We start from the raw sequence: 15,456 nt of genomic DNA on the forward strand, positions 1-15,456 counted from the left end.
AGGATTGGGATCAGAGCCCTAAGTCCTGACTCTCACATCCATGGTTTGGATCCCAGAACCTTCTCCTGTGTGAATGGATGGCTTCAGTGTTCCTCACTCCTGACATCAGCTGTGCTGCATTCCCAATCCTGGCTGGCTCTGGAGTGACAGCCCTGAGGAATCACACGCTGCTGCTTGTCCTGAGTGCCAGAAGGATTTTCTCTGGCATCTCCATCCCTCCCAGCAGATCTTCTGCCTCACTCACAAGAGCCACACGCATTTGGAGCTGCTGGCAATGTTGGCAGTGCTCTGCATGAAGGAGCAGATCTTGGCTAGAAGCTCTGGAGGGCCTTGGCCCCTCTCAGGCACCCAGAGTGTTTCTGTGGGAGGATGAGGAGAGCTGGAACTGCTCCTGTGCCCCAGCCCTGCAGCAGGACAGCCTGGCTGCTCCCTGGGGCACTCCTGGGCAGGAAAGGTGCAAAACCAGGATGTGCATGGGAACAAGCAAAAAGGAGGGGCCTGTGAACCACCGCTGTGCTGTACAAATAAAAACTCATCAAACCTCATTACTTGAAATATTTCAATTAATTGATATGAATCTGATGATTAGGCTGACTAGTATTTTTAGCTGACTTCAGTGGGGTTTGGGTGCATTCTAATAAGAGGAAAAATAATTGGAGTGTCTCAAGTCTTGCAGCCTTTATTCAAGACATTCTCATTGGAATATGGTTTTATTCTAGTTAATGACATTTTTTGTCCTCATCACATTATTTTAATAGTGACCTCAGCAGTGCTAACAAATCTCTGTATTTTTAGTACAGTGCTATGGCAGCCAGATATATCTTTTTATTAATGAAGGACAGCATAAAGGTTTTCTGCTGGTGAGATAGAACATTACAGCATGGTATGAAATAGCCTTCTTCTTTTGCAATCTATTATTAATGCTATTAAGGTAACAAGCTACAATTTTTATCTTACTAATTCCATATCTTCATGGATTACAGTAGATATGCTGCTCCTTTTCCTGGTTGTGAGGATATGTCTTATTCTACATAGCTAATTTCTTAATGTTTGCATTTCTTATTTATTTGTTGTTATTACTTAAGAGAGAAATTTTCATTTCTTGTTCAAGTAAATGACTGCAAAATTCATTATATTACCAGTATGGCCAGGCAATACTTTACAGCAGGGTAAGATGACAGTTTTAACAGTTCAAGATTTTCTATTTAACAGCAAGATTATAGCAAAACAAAACAGAAATGAAGCATGTACCTTCTAAGATATAGATGCACTCTTGATTGGGTGGGTACATGTTTGGGTAATTTGGTGAAGCAAAATGTCCTCCATTACTGGTCCGGACCCAGTTGTCACACTGGGTGGGAGGAATGCGATTCACTCCAATGTTTTGCCCACCTTAAGCAAAAAGAAAAAAAATGATCAAATAAGTTTCTTCTGCAAGCATGCAGATTTGATAAAGTAAAATTCTGGCATGACACATAGCCTATAAAGAAGAAAGTAATTTATTTTGGTTGCCCTCTTGTAAAGCACTCATTAATATCTATCTAAGAAAATCTTATGTTTAATTTTTTGGTGGGGTATATCCTAAAGAAATCACAGTTTTTGAATATCAAATATATCCAGAGATCCTTGGAAAGGAGAGGGAGTAATTTTTTTTTTAAACCCAACTCAGTTCATGTTTTTGATACTCTTCTTTCTAAGTTAAACAGTCACAGTGGCTGCCAATATCATTATTTTATGGGTTATGTCATCTCCATTCCTATGTAAATATAATCAGAAATATTTGTCAGCTTTCATTGGTCTTGACCCTGATTCCAGAACATGCTAAGGTGGGATATCTATTTACAGTAATTTGCTGGAATACAGGAAGTTTGTAACAGAATGAATTTCAATATGCAAATACACTAAACACAGCAATGGTAGTTTATGAAATTCCTAGATTGCCCTGGTAGCTAAAGGTCTCATTTAGGATCAAAGCTCCTCTTCTGGATCTACAGGGAAATGTGTTCTGTGACTGAGATTATGCAGTTTAGTAAGGTAATTCTTCATGCTGGATCATTCACAGAGCTTGGTTCAGATTTCCTCATCCACGGAGATAAGGTTGGGAATCTCTGACATTCTTAAGTACCTTTGGCCCTTCTCCTTGGTATCCACAGAATTGGAGAGAGTAAGATACAGGATATATATTTTCAGCTAGGTATTTCCTAAATCTCACAGGGTACTCATAGTGTTATTTATAGTTGCACAGTTTTAATTTGCAGACCTGTGAGAGGACATCCATGCTGGTACAGGTCTTAGATGCCCCCAGTAAATTACATCACCTTCCACTGGTACCTTGACAGCTTTTTGATTTATGGGGGTGAAAACTCTCTCTATTCTGCAGAAATTTTTCAAGGAAATTCTGTAGGTGGCAGTTCAAGGAATTCTTCTCTCTTAACTGTGGGTAATCCCACATATGAAAAAACAAGGTTTGTGCAATTGATTCCTTCCCCACTCAGCAGGTTTCAAAAATGTTTGTGGGTGGACTATTTGAAAAGCTTGTTGTCAGATACAGAAAACATGAATTTCTGTGGTGGTTTCTTTCCCACCTCTAACATCTAAAAGTGTAGAACTTTACCTAGGAAAGTGAAATTCCATGTTCTTTGTGACTGCACGGCCTTGTTCATTTGGGAGAAAATGCAGCAAATGGGGGGAAATGGAAAATCCTGAAGTTCATACTGGTAATTCAAGAGCTATTCATATCTGAATACAAACATTTCATTTATATTGCTTAATTAGAAGTTATAAAACTGTTCAATTTTTTGAGAGAAAATCATCAAACTGAAATTGTACCTTGTGTCTTCTGTGCAACAGCAATGCCTTCCACTACCAGGATTGTTACAAGCAACACTGATGAGAGAAATTGGACAGGAGAAACATCAGTAATTCTTCAAAGTTACAGACCATTTTCTGCAGTCCCAGTTCATGCAAATCCTGGCATCACTGACCAAAACAACTCAGAACACACAAAGGATGTAATTAATTAATGTGTTTTCTTTAAATTTCAACTTATGAAACCAATGCAGTCTATGTGCACTGCTGGTCCTTCTTCTAGGTTCCTCAGGAAAGTGTGAATGAGAACAGTAATTCATTGTTTGAGGGGACTTCTAAGAATATTTTCTAGAGTTTACATGGTATCTCTTGTCTATAAAACTTTTATATCCTGCAACAAGATGTTTCACTGCTACAATCAATCATATTTATCCTAAAACTCTATTTGCACAATGTGTGCAAAAGACTTCTTCAGCTTCCAGGAAATTAATCCCGACCACAGGAGACACTGAGTGGTCTTAACCCCTCCATAGATTTCACAGATTTGTGCTTGCAAGAGTGGTTGTTGTGGTGCTGCCACACAATAGCAGTGGTTTCTGCAAATGATGAAGCAGTAGAAAATGGGCAGATGCACGTTCTGGAGATGGACAGCCTCCTTCTTCCTTTCCTTCCTTTCTGGCTGTTTTATTTTTGGCCTTTCCCTTACATTTACACATTCCCTGCACCCAAGAAGCATCCATATGAAAAACTCCATATTCCACAGTCCATCAGCAATTTTAAAGCAGCCTTAATGTTTAGATTGTCCTAAAATGCTTTGTCAACGTTGTCACTTCAAATTGTTTAGGATTCCCTGGAAGGGGAAAAGAGAATGAAATTGAATAAATGAATATGCCACTCTTCAAATCTTCCATTTGCTTGCATCTGGAGTATCTCAGAAATCCTGGCCACAGCTCTTACAGAACTACCTAAGCAGGCTTGGACTGCCCTGGACAGAAGGCAGCTGAGGGGAGATAAGACAATTTCCAAAACCACAAGTATCACTGAGATTGGGAACTGAGCAACTACTGCTTGTCTCTTCCAGTAGAGAACCAGGGGGTGTGAGACAAAGCAAGCAGGTGGCATGCTTGAATTAAACAAAGCTTTTTCTTTTTTTTTTTCTTTTTAAATGCACAGAATTCATAATGCATCCTTGAGGTAGAAAATTCTGTTTCAGAAACCCCTTAAGCCATAAGTTGTTGGAATTCTGGGATGTATTTGGGGCAAATATAATTTGCTCTATTTTTATAGTCATTCTGCTTTTATATCTCTGTAAAAGATACCAAGCAAGATGGACCTTTGATGTGACCTGGTATGGCCCTTCCCATGTTCTTAATCTACTTGTCAGGCAGGCATGGCCTTAGCACTGCAGGGCAAAAAAGAGATTTCAGCAGGAATTTTATTGTCACTTTCAAGAAGTTAATTTTATTTTCCCAGCCTTCCTGCCTTGTTGCTGGCATTTCAGTGGCTCAGTTGAAATGGCATTTTTTCCATCTGTGCTTTTCCCTGTGTTGCTGTTGGACTCTGAGCCCTTTGGAGCTGCAGAGTGAGCATGCACTGACTGTGAACCACAGCGATCTTGACTCAACTCATCCAGATGCTCCTCTAACACTGGCATGGATATATCACCTTGGGAAAAGATTAAAGGGATCAAAGTCTGCTCCTGAAAGTGTCCATCCAGCATTTATATTTTATTTTGTATGTTTCTGCTGCCCTTTCTTCTCTCTACGCATACTGAAGTAGACTGTGTTTCATTCTGAAACTTTCCTCACCAACAACTGCTTTTTCCTGTGTAAGTCAGTTCATAGTTGTGGGTGTCTTCTAAAATACCATATGGGTCTTGCAAACAAGTGCTATGTTCTTAGAAGCTTATTTGATTTTTAGAGATGGATTATGTTAGAGTAGGTGAAGATTTAAGCAGTTTTTTAATTTCCATTTTTGCAATAATTCTGCATTTTCATCAATATTAATATACTTAAAAATATACTATCTGTCATTATCCAAATACAAAGCAGATGCTGCTAATCATTACTGACTCATCCTAAACTGAAAATTCCTCCTTCAGAAGAAAGTATCTAGCACCCATTACTGGTATTCAGTTATGGATGTCTTTAAAGCAAATGAACAAATATCCCATCTTTATTAACACATGATTGACAACAGTTTTCAGCTGATTTTAGTTTTTACTATTCCTTACATAGGTATTATTTTACAATTATTTACAGTTTATTTTTGCATCTCCTCTGTTTAAACTGTACACTGAAGAATCTGAGTTTATGCATTGCATGAACTTCCAATGCATTTTTACTCCTGAGATCGCTGGTCCCTTACACAGAATCTTGACAGTGGTTATGAAGTTGTCACTCTCTTTTCTACACTGGTTTTGGTGCAACACTTCAATGTTGACTTTTATTGCTAAAGTAAAGCAGTTTCCCCAGTCCTGTGTAAATCATGTGGCAGTATGTTCTATTGAATTCACCTTTCTTAAAGATGAGCTGTGCCCACCCTCTGTTTCGCAAGGACAGAGCAAGCTCTGTGTAACTTATGCTGCTTCTCAAAATGCAAAACGAGCTTTGACTTTTTTTCTTAAAGCAAACACACAGAGAAATGTGAGTGAAATTAACATGTGACTAACAAAATGAATGCAAATAGTCACTTTCAAGTAACAGTGAAAAATTGAGGGTTTGTTGGTTTGATTTGGTTTTTATTTAGTACAGCTCTTTCCTATGGCTACCACTGTTCCAATACAGTATTTTTTAAAAATTTCAGTATGCATCTACATTTATTTCAGTGATTGTACTGGTGGAAACAACATAAGAATAGATGTTCTGTTACACTAACCATTGATTTCCCTTCTTGCTGATGTGGATAAAGCAACAACCCCCCTAAAAGGACTTCAGAAAGCCTGATTGGCTTTCACTAGAGCTGTGCTGTTTCTATAAATAGTCCTGTATGTGTGCAAATGCAAACAAACAGAGCCTATTCCTTGCAGAGGAACATGGATATTCAGGCAACTGCAGAAGATATGGGTTGAATATTTGTCTTACTGGCTTCTTTTGTCATGTTCTGTGGATGACTGGGAAGGTATGGGCCACCTTCCATTTGTTCCCTGCCCTTTCCATCCTCTTCAGTTTTAATCTCTTACACCTTGTTCTTGCCCTTCCCTGGCAGTGCCTATCCTCCTCATGCTCTCAACAACCCTTAAGGTGCATTCAGTAGCCCAGGTAGCAAATGTTCCAGGGTCTTCCTTTGGCACTTTTATCTGGGGTGACAGTCTGATGAAGAAAAGAGGTGTCTCTGGCTAATGGTCTGCATGTGTGCTGTCTTCATCAGAGAGACACTGCTGGCAGAAAGGTGGGGAGGACTTACCTGTTCTTCCTGAGAGTACTGGGCAGGATTGCCTGAGGTAGTATTGCCTTGAACTGAGTGCACTGACATGACACAGTATCATGTGGGAAAGCCAACAGGAGCTAAGGGGCTGTAAACATGGTCTATCAATACTCAGGAGGAAAAGAAAAGGAAAAAAATAATCAATCAGGATATTTTGATACCTTTCAGACTGTTTCCATTTTTGTGTGCATTTTAAAAAAAACAAAGCAATCTCTTGGTGTCCTAAATTCATACTACTTCCTGGAAAAATAATTTCAGATCTCAAAGACTAATTTGGACAGTACAAATCCGTAAGGAGGAAGATGTCTAGGGAAGAGACAAATCCTGGAAGTTGGTGCATTAGAGAGCCATTGCTGAACCACTATCCTGGGGCTGCAGCAGGGACACAGTCACAGCAATTGGAACAGACATGAGAGACTGAACACTTTCACTAACAGTCTTGTAGCACTTCCAGAAGGATGAAGAATGATCTTTTTATTTCTAATAAACTGCAATTCAAATATTTATTGTGCATCTGAACTTGAAATGGGACACAGTACTCCTCTGCTCCTTTTTTCCTCTTTTAAAGCCTCTCACAGATCTCTCTGACATGACTATTCTTCAGTGTGGATGAAAGATAAGTCTAGGCTTAGCTCCATAGTCTATTATGGTACAGGAAGCACAAGTAGTGATGCCATTGGAACATGGCATGCTGATGTAAGCAACAGCACAGTGCAGGATTGCACTGAATATCCAAGGGATTCAGGGGGAGAGCTGGGGGCTTTGTTTTCACTGGAGGAGTATGATGACAATTCTCCCAGAGGAGCCTGAGCTATGGGACACTGACCTTATCAACTCAGAGACACTTAGGTGATAAATGTAATAAAAGTTAGTGCTTCTGCACCTTACAGTGGGCTTCCCCCTGATGATCTGTACCCTGCAGAAGAGGCCATCCTTAAGCCAACAGCAGCATGCACACAAGGCAGAGATTGAGGAGCTTCTTTTATTCATGAATCTGCTATTTGTACTTGTATTTCATGAATTATGGTGCACACTCTTGTACTCCTATTTAGAGCTCTGATAGTTTATACCTGTGTGAGCATGAACTAGAAACACAGAAAAAGCAGCCAGCTTCTGTCTGTTTTTCAAATAATGGATTTTTCATTTTCTTCACTTCTTTGCATTAAATATTTTAGATCACATAGCCTGCAGACAGCTGTATACATTTTGAAAAGTGAAGACACTAAACATGCAATTCAAGTTCTTACTATTCTGTTGCTGAAGTAGGCTTACAGAATAACATAAAAGAAGCCCCTGAACTGGTGTAATAAACTGCATTGTTTGCAGAAGTCAAGATGTTCTTTGTTGGCATTTCCCAAATTTTATGAAGTAAATCTAAGCTAAAAAAGAAAAAATGAAGGCAATTTCTGCATTGGAGTATAGAGGGAGGCTCAGAAATGTGTGGCTCCTACTTCTCTTTAAAAATGAGAATACTATAGTTAGTTTTGTAGTAAATGGGTGCTCAACCCAATACTGAGAAATCAGCATGTTGCTTGGATAAACAAGTGCTTTAGGCTGCAAATCTGACATATGCTTGTACTTTATGGCAAAACACATTCTTCAGATTTCATGGGATACAGTTCAGCTCTGAGCTCCCTATGATCCATCTTTCCCCTGCTCTTTCTGCATGCTCTAGGGATCTTCCCACAGAGACAGCAGACTCGATTTGCTGTGTGGCTCTGAGAGCAGTGTCTGTCTTCAGTGATGACAATGGGGGATCTATGCATGCAGGGCAAGCTGAATATCAAACTGGGCAGCAGTCAGGCACAGCTGAGAAACATTCCACCATGTTTTAAAATAAAGACTTAATCATTTAGAGTATTACACATTCTTAGTATAGTGGTAGCCAGAATCCTAGGGATAAAGATGACAGGCTTTGCTTAAAGCAGGATTCATTGGATATCTCTGTGCTCTGCTCCTTGGATCAGGCAGCACCTTGTACACACACAGTCCAGAGGGATGGTAATTGGCAGCACATGGGTCATGCATGTTGGAAGATGTTGCCAGGATGCCTGCTTCTTTCTGGCAGATACAGCCTGGAGTAACAAATGCTTGATCTTAATTATGTACTCTGTTTTGCCTTATGGGAATGGTTCCTTTTCTGTGTGTTCTTCTTAAACTTAGCTCCTCATTTGCCCTGTGTACTAAAATTAGAGTTACTTTCAGCAACTGCTCATCACAGTATTTCAGGTTTTATATCCATGTTTTACTCATGCATCGAAACAGTAATATTAGCTATTAATGAGTTGGGGACATTTATGATTATTATATCCTATCCTATTCTCTGGCCAACATTAACTACATGTTTGGTTGCTTGTAAGGACTCTGATCAAGGATTAGTTGCTGCACAAATTCAAAGTGAATCCTTGATGGGTGGTCTCATAAAGAACTTGTACAATTTAGACAGACAGGTAAAGTGTCCAGACACCTTGGATTTCATGTAATTCTGTGTGCATGGTCACCTCCTTTTCTTTCAAAAAGCTTGTTAATGGCTTTAGGATTCAAGCCATTTTTAGCTCAGAAACAGAAACTGTAAATTTCAAGGAATGAGACTTTTCTCTCTCTTCCTAGCATTTGCTGTGTTTGTTAATTGACAAAAGGAATACTGGATTGCATCTGTTGCTGCTGTATTTAAGGCTAACAGTTCTGCTGCTGAGGATGAAAACATGGCAGTTTTTGAATCCCCAACATTTTTATAGTTCATAGCCTGTATACATTTCTTAATCTATCGCAGTCTCAACAGAACATTTGCAGATTGGTAAAATGAGTATCAAAGAGCATTTAAGGTGGCTGCCTACAACTTATCCTATTAACAGCTCCAGTGGTTTCCTCATATTGGAACATACAGCAGGATTGTCACAGAATAAAGTACAGAGATGAAGGTGTGCATCAGGCAAGACATATTTTAGCTGGTTTAAGTCTTACCCAGAGCATGCTAGTGGAGCTGCCAACACATTTTTAATCCTTCTCACAGAAGCTTGATAGCAGAAGTGGGCTTCACCAGCTATTAACAGTGACTCTGGTGCCTTCTAAGATCCAAATCTTGTTAGCCATTAACTGCCAGCAGGGTATCTGAATGCACTCAGGTCTATTCTCAGATATAACAGTTTCATCTCACTCCAGCTGTTTCCAGTAGGGATTCCTCTCTTTAAGATTGCCAGAGAAACAAATTGGGACTCTATCTCTGCAGAGAAACCAGGTTAACTGATCCAGGAAGTAAGTGCAGTTCTCCCACGTCCCTTTGATAAAAATCATCTCCAGAACAATTCATGCTTGGATGGATCTGTGACAGAGGCCCCTCTAGGTTGGCTAAGAACATTTAATGTTTCTGATCCTGTCCCCCATTAGAAATGTATAAGCAGCTGTGAGCTGCTTCATTTTACCAGTTGCTCCACATCCTGTTACTTATAATCCATCCCTGGCTCTGTCTGCCAGCAAAACTTCTGCCAGAATAATGATAGCTTTCATTTTTAAAATAGAAACTTTCCTTTTTATATGGAAGAGCCCTTTTTTCATCTCCAAGCTGTGTGCAGCAAGAGACTGATGAGAAGACTGCATGTGCAAACCATGTTGATGAGGGGTTTCAAAACCTTATTAAAATATGTACACTGACTTCTAAGTTCAGATGACTTCCCTCTGGCTGACAGAGCTAAGAGCTAATCCTGCTGCATATGACTATTCTGAATACATCTTTCCCAGAAATAGCTTATTCCTAGAGAAATTGGATAGTGATACTTTTGACTTAAAAATCGATCAGATTATACCAGAGTTCTTTATCTCCTCTTATTTATTAGCAATATACTATATTTTTCAGTGGAAATAATTTCTGGAATGTCTATTACAAAATTAGTATTTAAAGCTCTCTTCTGCTATCTTCCTTCATGTCTAGCAACAATTTATGTACAGACTATAATTTTTTATTTCCCCCCTTTTCACTCTCAGTCCCTTAAAAAGAGACTTAACTTAGTGTTCATCAATTTTACCATATGATATAGAAGGAGGTTTTGTGAAATATTTTCTTAACATATTGGCCATCCTTTACTGCTGCATAGTCGAGTCAGCTTTGTAGTAAGAGAAAACTGAGTGAAGCACAAAGATAATCTGAAAGAAATGTGGATTTTTTAAATTAAAAGTTACCTGCTGGTTTTTGTTGTAAAATTTACACTCACCCAATCCCATATCTTGCAGTATTTGAGGTGGCAGTTGCCAGTTGTATGTTGACAGAGGCAGCAAGCTGTTTAAAGGTAGCAAGCTGTTTAAGTTGTCCTAAACTGTTAAGTGCTTCGTTAGTTAAAAAAAACCAAATTGGAATGTACAAGGCAGACAAGCAGCAAGCTTGTCTGCAGTGTTAGAATCCCAGCTTGAATCCAAGACACTGAAATTTTGCTTCAGTCCAGACAAGTTATACTCCTAGTGCTGGGTTTGTTTTGTATGTAAACTGCAAGTACTGGAGTATGTGCAATTAGCAGCTCTCTTCATTCCTCCAGTGAATTATGACTTTCTGACAGGTTCATAAATGATGAATAGCTTATAAAGTTTTACTTCAAGGGTAATTTTTCTGTCTAATCTCTCCCTGTGAATTAAACCTTAAGGAAGATGCTGAAAATCTTAACTTTTTCATTAGATAGGGATACATAATTTAGTAGTTCCTTTAGCTTCAACCCAGTGTTACAGTATACTCTGGCTACAGCCATATACATGACTTACCCACCAAAATTTGCTATTAATATCAATGTAATTGTAACCAAGCTGTTCTGTAAGAATTTTAGCAGTCACTGTCATCTATGTCTTAGGAAAAAGAGGGAGTTAATGTATTTCAAGTTATGCTTCAGGGTGGTGCATTTTGAATATGAAGTTTGTATGTGTATGAAGAGCAAGGTGTAATACACACCACCAAACACTTGCCTTGTTTTTAACTGCAGCTTTTTGAATCCTGGTCTGCAGTTACCTGAGTTACTTTTGCTGAACTGCTTAGCACTGCAAGCAGTTTGGAGCTTCACTTTTTTCTTTCAGTGCAGCAGAAAAGGTGGAAAGTAGATACTGTTTAAGTAAAAAATATCAAGTATCACTTGATACTGCCTTTATTAGGGTCACTGTAGCTTCTACAGTCAGTACTTTTGCTTTTGGCTTCAATGAACAAATCATGAAACTATTAGGAGATTTTTGAATAACCTTTTTTTCCTGCTTGTTTTCAGCTTTTTGTGGCATTACTACACCTTTTGGTTTTGGAAATAGGCAGCCATAATTTCTAGCTTTTGTGTGGAAGGAAGCATTACTTCCTAACACTACTTGTTTGTGAGAAATTAACTGTTAAAATCATGCCAAAATGCAAATGAGGAGCTGGAGCAGAATGGCAGGAAGTTAAATCATAGCAGTCCACATTCTTGCAACCTGATGGAGTTGGAAATAATTCTGTAGTCCACTGGAAGGTTGAGAATGTAGCAGTAACTTGTTCTACCCCTGGCTGCTTGTTGAATTACTGGGTCAGAAGCTAGAGAATTCTCTTTTTGGCTTTCTAAATTAATCCAATATATTAACTGAAATAGACCAAAACTAATGTAGAGGAAGGATTTAACTGACAGCTTGTACAGTTTTTTAAAGCAAATAACAGCATATGGAAATGAAAGAGGGAGCATATTTGAAGCATGGGAACAAGCCCTTAGCAAACCCATTTTGGGGGAACACCAGGTATGAGGAAATTCAAGGTAGGTATATTTACTTCCTAAGCCTGACAGGGGCATGGCTTTACTACGAAAGCAGCTGCTTTTCTCTCTCATGAACTGGAGGTTCTGGTGCTTCACTCTTGTAGAGCAGTTGCATTTTGCAAGCTGTGCCAGGCTCAGGGAAGGATTCTAGCATGTTTAAGATGGCATTGAGAACTGAAGGCAGGAGGCAAAGGCTTTGTCCTCCAACAGCCCAAATGCAGCAAGCTCTTGGCCTCCTAAGGGTTCCAGAGCCCACTGAGAAGGCAGGTGGGCATTGGCTGAGCTCCACTCGAGCAAAAGCTGCAGCCACTGAAATCTCAGGGCTGTCGTGCTCCAGCAGCACTGCTGCCCGGGAGAGCTGGAGGAGAGCAAAGAATCCAGGCAGGATGGTGGGCTCAGGATGAGACTTTTAAAAGTTCTGCTGAACACTGCAGACAAAGAATTACATTAGGTTTTTATTTAAATAGTCCTTGATATTGATAGCTGAGGAAAAACAGATGAATAGCTCTGAACAAGCTTAATGTAAGAAATTCCAACGGCCACAAAGTATGAGGGGCTCTTTTCTGCTCTGAGGTAACAGCCACAAAATAGAATCTCTGTGGATGACAGAAATGTATACGTGCATTCCCTGTTAAGAACAGAAGCTGTTTCTAAGAAGTATTAAATAAAATATGACTTCTCATGATACACTAAGCTTCATAGTACTTTACATGTGGTTTAGCAGAACTCCCCCAGTTCTGCACATGAAGCTATTTGTATGGAGAAAAAAAAAATTACTGCCAATCTAGGTAGAGCTTCCATGCAGAATTTAAGATGCCATTTTTAAAATATGGATGCTTACTTTGAATTTTATTCCCAGCAATTTCCTTCTGGAACTGAATCTATACCCCTATCTACAGGAATACACTTTTTTGTTTCTGATTAGGTGTAATAATGGGACTATGTAAGGACTTGTATTGAAGCAGAGCTAAAAGGGAGTTTATGATGCTAAGTAATGATAGGTTGTTTCTGTAGTCATGGCAAGGGATGTGTTTAGAATACTAACAGCTTATTGACTAATGGCTTTGTGCAATTTATGGATTATGGATAATACAAAAAACTTCCTGTAGAGGGACTTTTTACCCGGACACTAGTGTGATCATAAAAAAATATACAGGTCTGTTCAGTGGAAAACCTGTACAGTCACTTTTGCAGCAATCACATATTTTGGAAATGTAATTAAACCAGCATGTGTATAAAGTATTTAAGTAGTAGATACAACAGATGTATTTTATGGTTGTTTTATAGTGGCTTCTGATATTTAGATATGTTACTTAAAAGAGGTAGTAGAAAAAAGAATCTAAATGCCTTGTATTCCCCATGTAAGCCATATGTTCCTACGTTGTTCCTAAACTCCGTGAGTGGTTAACAATATAGAGACAGACATTTATTAAGAACAAGTATCTTCTGTCTCTCAGTTATGATGTTAATAAATGAAAAATATTTTTTGAAACCTTAAAGACATAAAGTCCTTCATGCCAGGAACATGGGATTTTATGGCCCATGGAAACATTCTGGATTTAAAACAGACTTCTTTACAACTTTCATACTGTGAGAAGACATCAATGTATACACTAAACAATTCTCCACTCTGCAGTAGTGCCTTGTTGGCTTCAATAATGCATGCAGTCACAACATCTCCTAACAGAATAATTTAAAATAACAATCATCATTAAAAAAAACAAAACAAAACAACAACAGACTGGAACCCCCATCAAGTCTGCTATTGCTCAAGAAGATACAGAATGCTAGAAATGATCTCTTGAGGCACAAGCCTAAGTGCCACATCAAGATTTCTTTCCTAACAGAAACCTCTCCCCCATTGTCGAGCTGCATAAATAATAGCACAAAGAAATACTCGGATGAGGAGCCTTGCTCCGTTGTTTACCTCTGAACAGAAATAAGTTAGAAACAAGATTTAAAAGCCTCAAGAAGAAAAGCACATGTAAACACCGGTCAGCGTGTAGCTTGTGACTCGGGTGACTGATTTTATGAAAACCTTACTGAAACCAGACCGTGTTCCCGATAACAAGTGTGATAAGCTGAACAGTGTGGAGCAGCTCGTCAGGAGAGTCACGAAAGCAGAGAGTATTTTTACTGTGAAAAGACGAGCGTAGGATTCCGCCGGCGTGTCTCGACAATATACGGGTCACCGGGGTAGGGTCGCTGCTACTGTGACCCACCTTTCTGCAGGCTGGGACCCCCCCGAACCCGAGGTGTTCCTAAAACCCCCAAACTCGAGGTACGGAGGTGTCCCCGCCGCTGGGACCCTCCCCAAGCCCGAGGTGTCTCGGCCGCCCGCCCGCACTAGCGGGACCGGGGGCAGCCCGGGATGGGTGCGGGCCCCCGGGCCGACCCCCGCTGGCCTCCGGCAGCCGCGGCCCCGAGCCGGCGCCGCAGCGCTGTGTCTGCCGTGGGGCAGAGAGGGGCCAGCGAGCGGCGGCCGCGGGGCAGGGGCGCGGGGCGGTGCGATGGGGAGGTGCGGAGCTCCGGCAGCTGCCCGAAAAGAGCAGCCCCGGCAGAAGCGGAGCCCCTGCGCAGCCCCCGCGCCCGCAGCCCCGAAGTTTCTGCCGGCGCGGGGAGGGCGCCGGGGGCAGCGCGGGGCGGCCGAAGGGGCGGCACCGCCGGGGGTACCGCGGTCCCCGCTCCGGCCGGGCGCCGTGCCGCCCGCGGCTCCTACCTTCCAGCACCGAGCAGAGTTTGTGCAGGGCCATTGTCTCCCGGCGGCGGCGGCGATCAGCGGCGCTCCATGGCCGCGGCGGTGCCCCCCGCGAGGGCGCTGTGCCCGCGGCTACGGCTCGGCCCCCGCCCGCCCGCGGCCATGCCCGGCGCCCCCGCGGGGCGCGCTCAGCCTCCGCCGCCCGAGCGCGGAGCCGCCGCCGCGCTCAGTCCCATGGAGAGCGGGGCGCGGCGGGCTCCGTCGAGGCTGGCCTGCCCCGGGGGGCTCCACGCACGGCGCTCGGAGCGCAGCCCGGCAGCTCCCAGCCCGACTGAAGCGGCTGCTGCTAAATGAAGCTCATTTAAGATGTGAGGGGTGTTTGCCTGGATGAGCCGCTTGTACGCATGTGCCCGCCCCCGACGGAGCCCCGCAAGCAGCCACAGCCGCAGCCGGCGGGGCCGCTGTGCTCCTCCCGCTCGGCCGGGCACCGAGGCGGGGGCGACAGCGCCGGAGCAGCGCCCGTTCTCACCCCGTCCCCACGGGGAGCCGGGGCTGGCCCCGGTGCAGCGCCCCGCCTCGGTCCCGTACCTCGGCCCCCGCCGTGCCTCACGCCCAGGCCCATCCTGCTCCCGTGTGCCGGGCTTTTCCCGTGTGCGGTGCTGGGTGCCCGGACAGCGTCCCCCGCGGCGCTGGGGGCGAGCCGTGCGGCCCCACTCCAGCACACGGTGGATAAGCCTGAATCCCGGCTGCTCGGCTTTGAGATCTGAGTGTGTCCCCATG

At 42.2% G+C, this 15,456-nt stretch overlaps 1 protein-coding gene across 2 annotated transcripts in view; it reads right to left on the reverse strand.

The window, feature by feature from the left end:
* The window catches only part of NETO2 (neuropilin and tolloid like 2), a 30,265-nt gene extending 15,448 nt beyond the window's left edge, over positions 1-14,817 (reverse strand). Inside the window, exons 1-3 of one of the 2 annotated variants that reach the window (XM_058034372.1) lie at positions 14,698-14,817; positions 2,830-2,886; positions 1,252-1,392 (exon numbers count right to left, since the gene is read on the reverse strand). In XM_058034372.1, the coding sequence (XP_057890355.1) occupies positions 1,252-1,392; positions 2,830-2,886; positions 14,698-14,731 (232 nt within the window). In that variant the 5' untranslated portion in view covers positions 14,732-14,817. Of the gene's footprint in view, positions 1-1,251; positions 1,393-2,829; positions 2,887-6,213; positions 7,642-14,697 lie in introns of those variants that run through there. The other variant, XM_058034373.1, reaches the window with a different exon arrangement.
* Between the last annotated feature and the right edge of the window lie 639 nt (positions 14,818-15,456).

The sequence above is a fragment of the Melospiza georgiana genome, chromosome 14 (genome assembly GCF_028018845.1).
Source record: "Melospiza georgiana isolate bMelGeo1 chromosome 14, bMelGeo1.pri, whole genome shotgun sequence".
Classification (NCBI taxonomy): domain Eukaryota; kingdom Metazoa; phylum Chordata; class Aves; order Passeriformes; family Passerellidae; genus Melospiza; species Melospiza georgiana.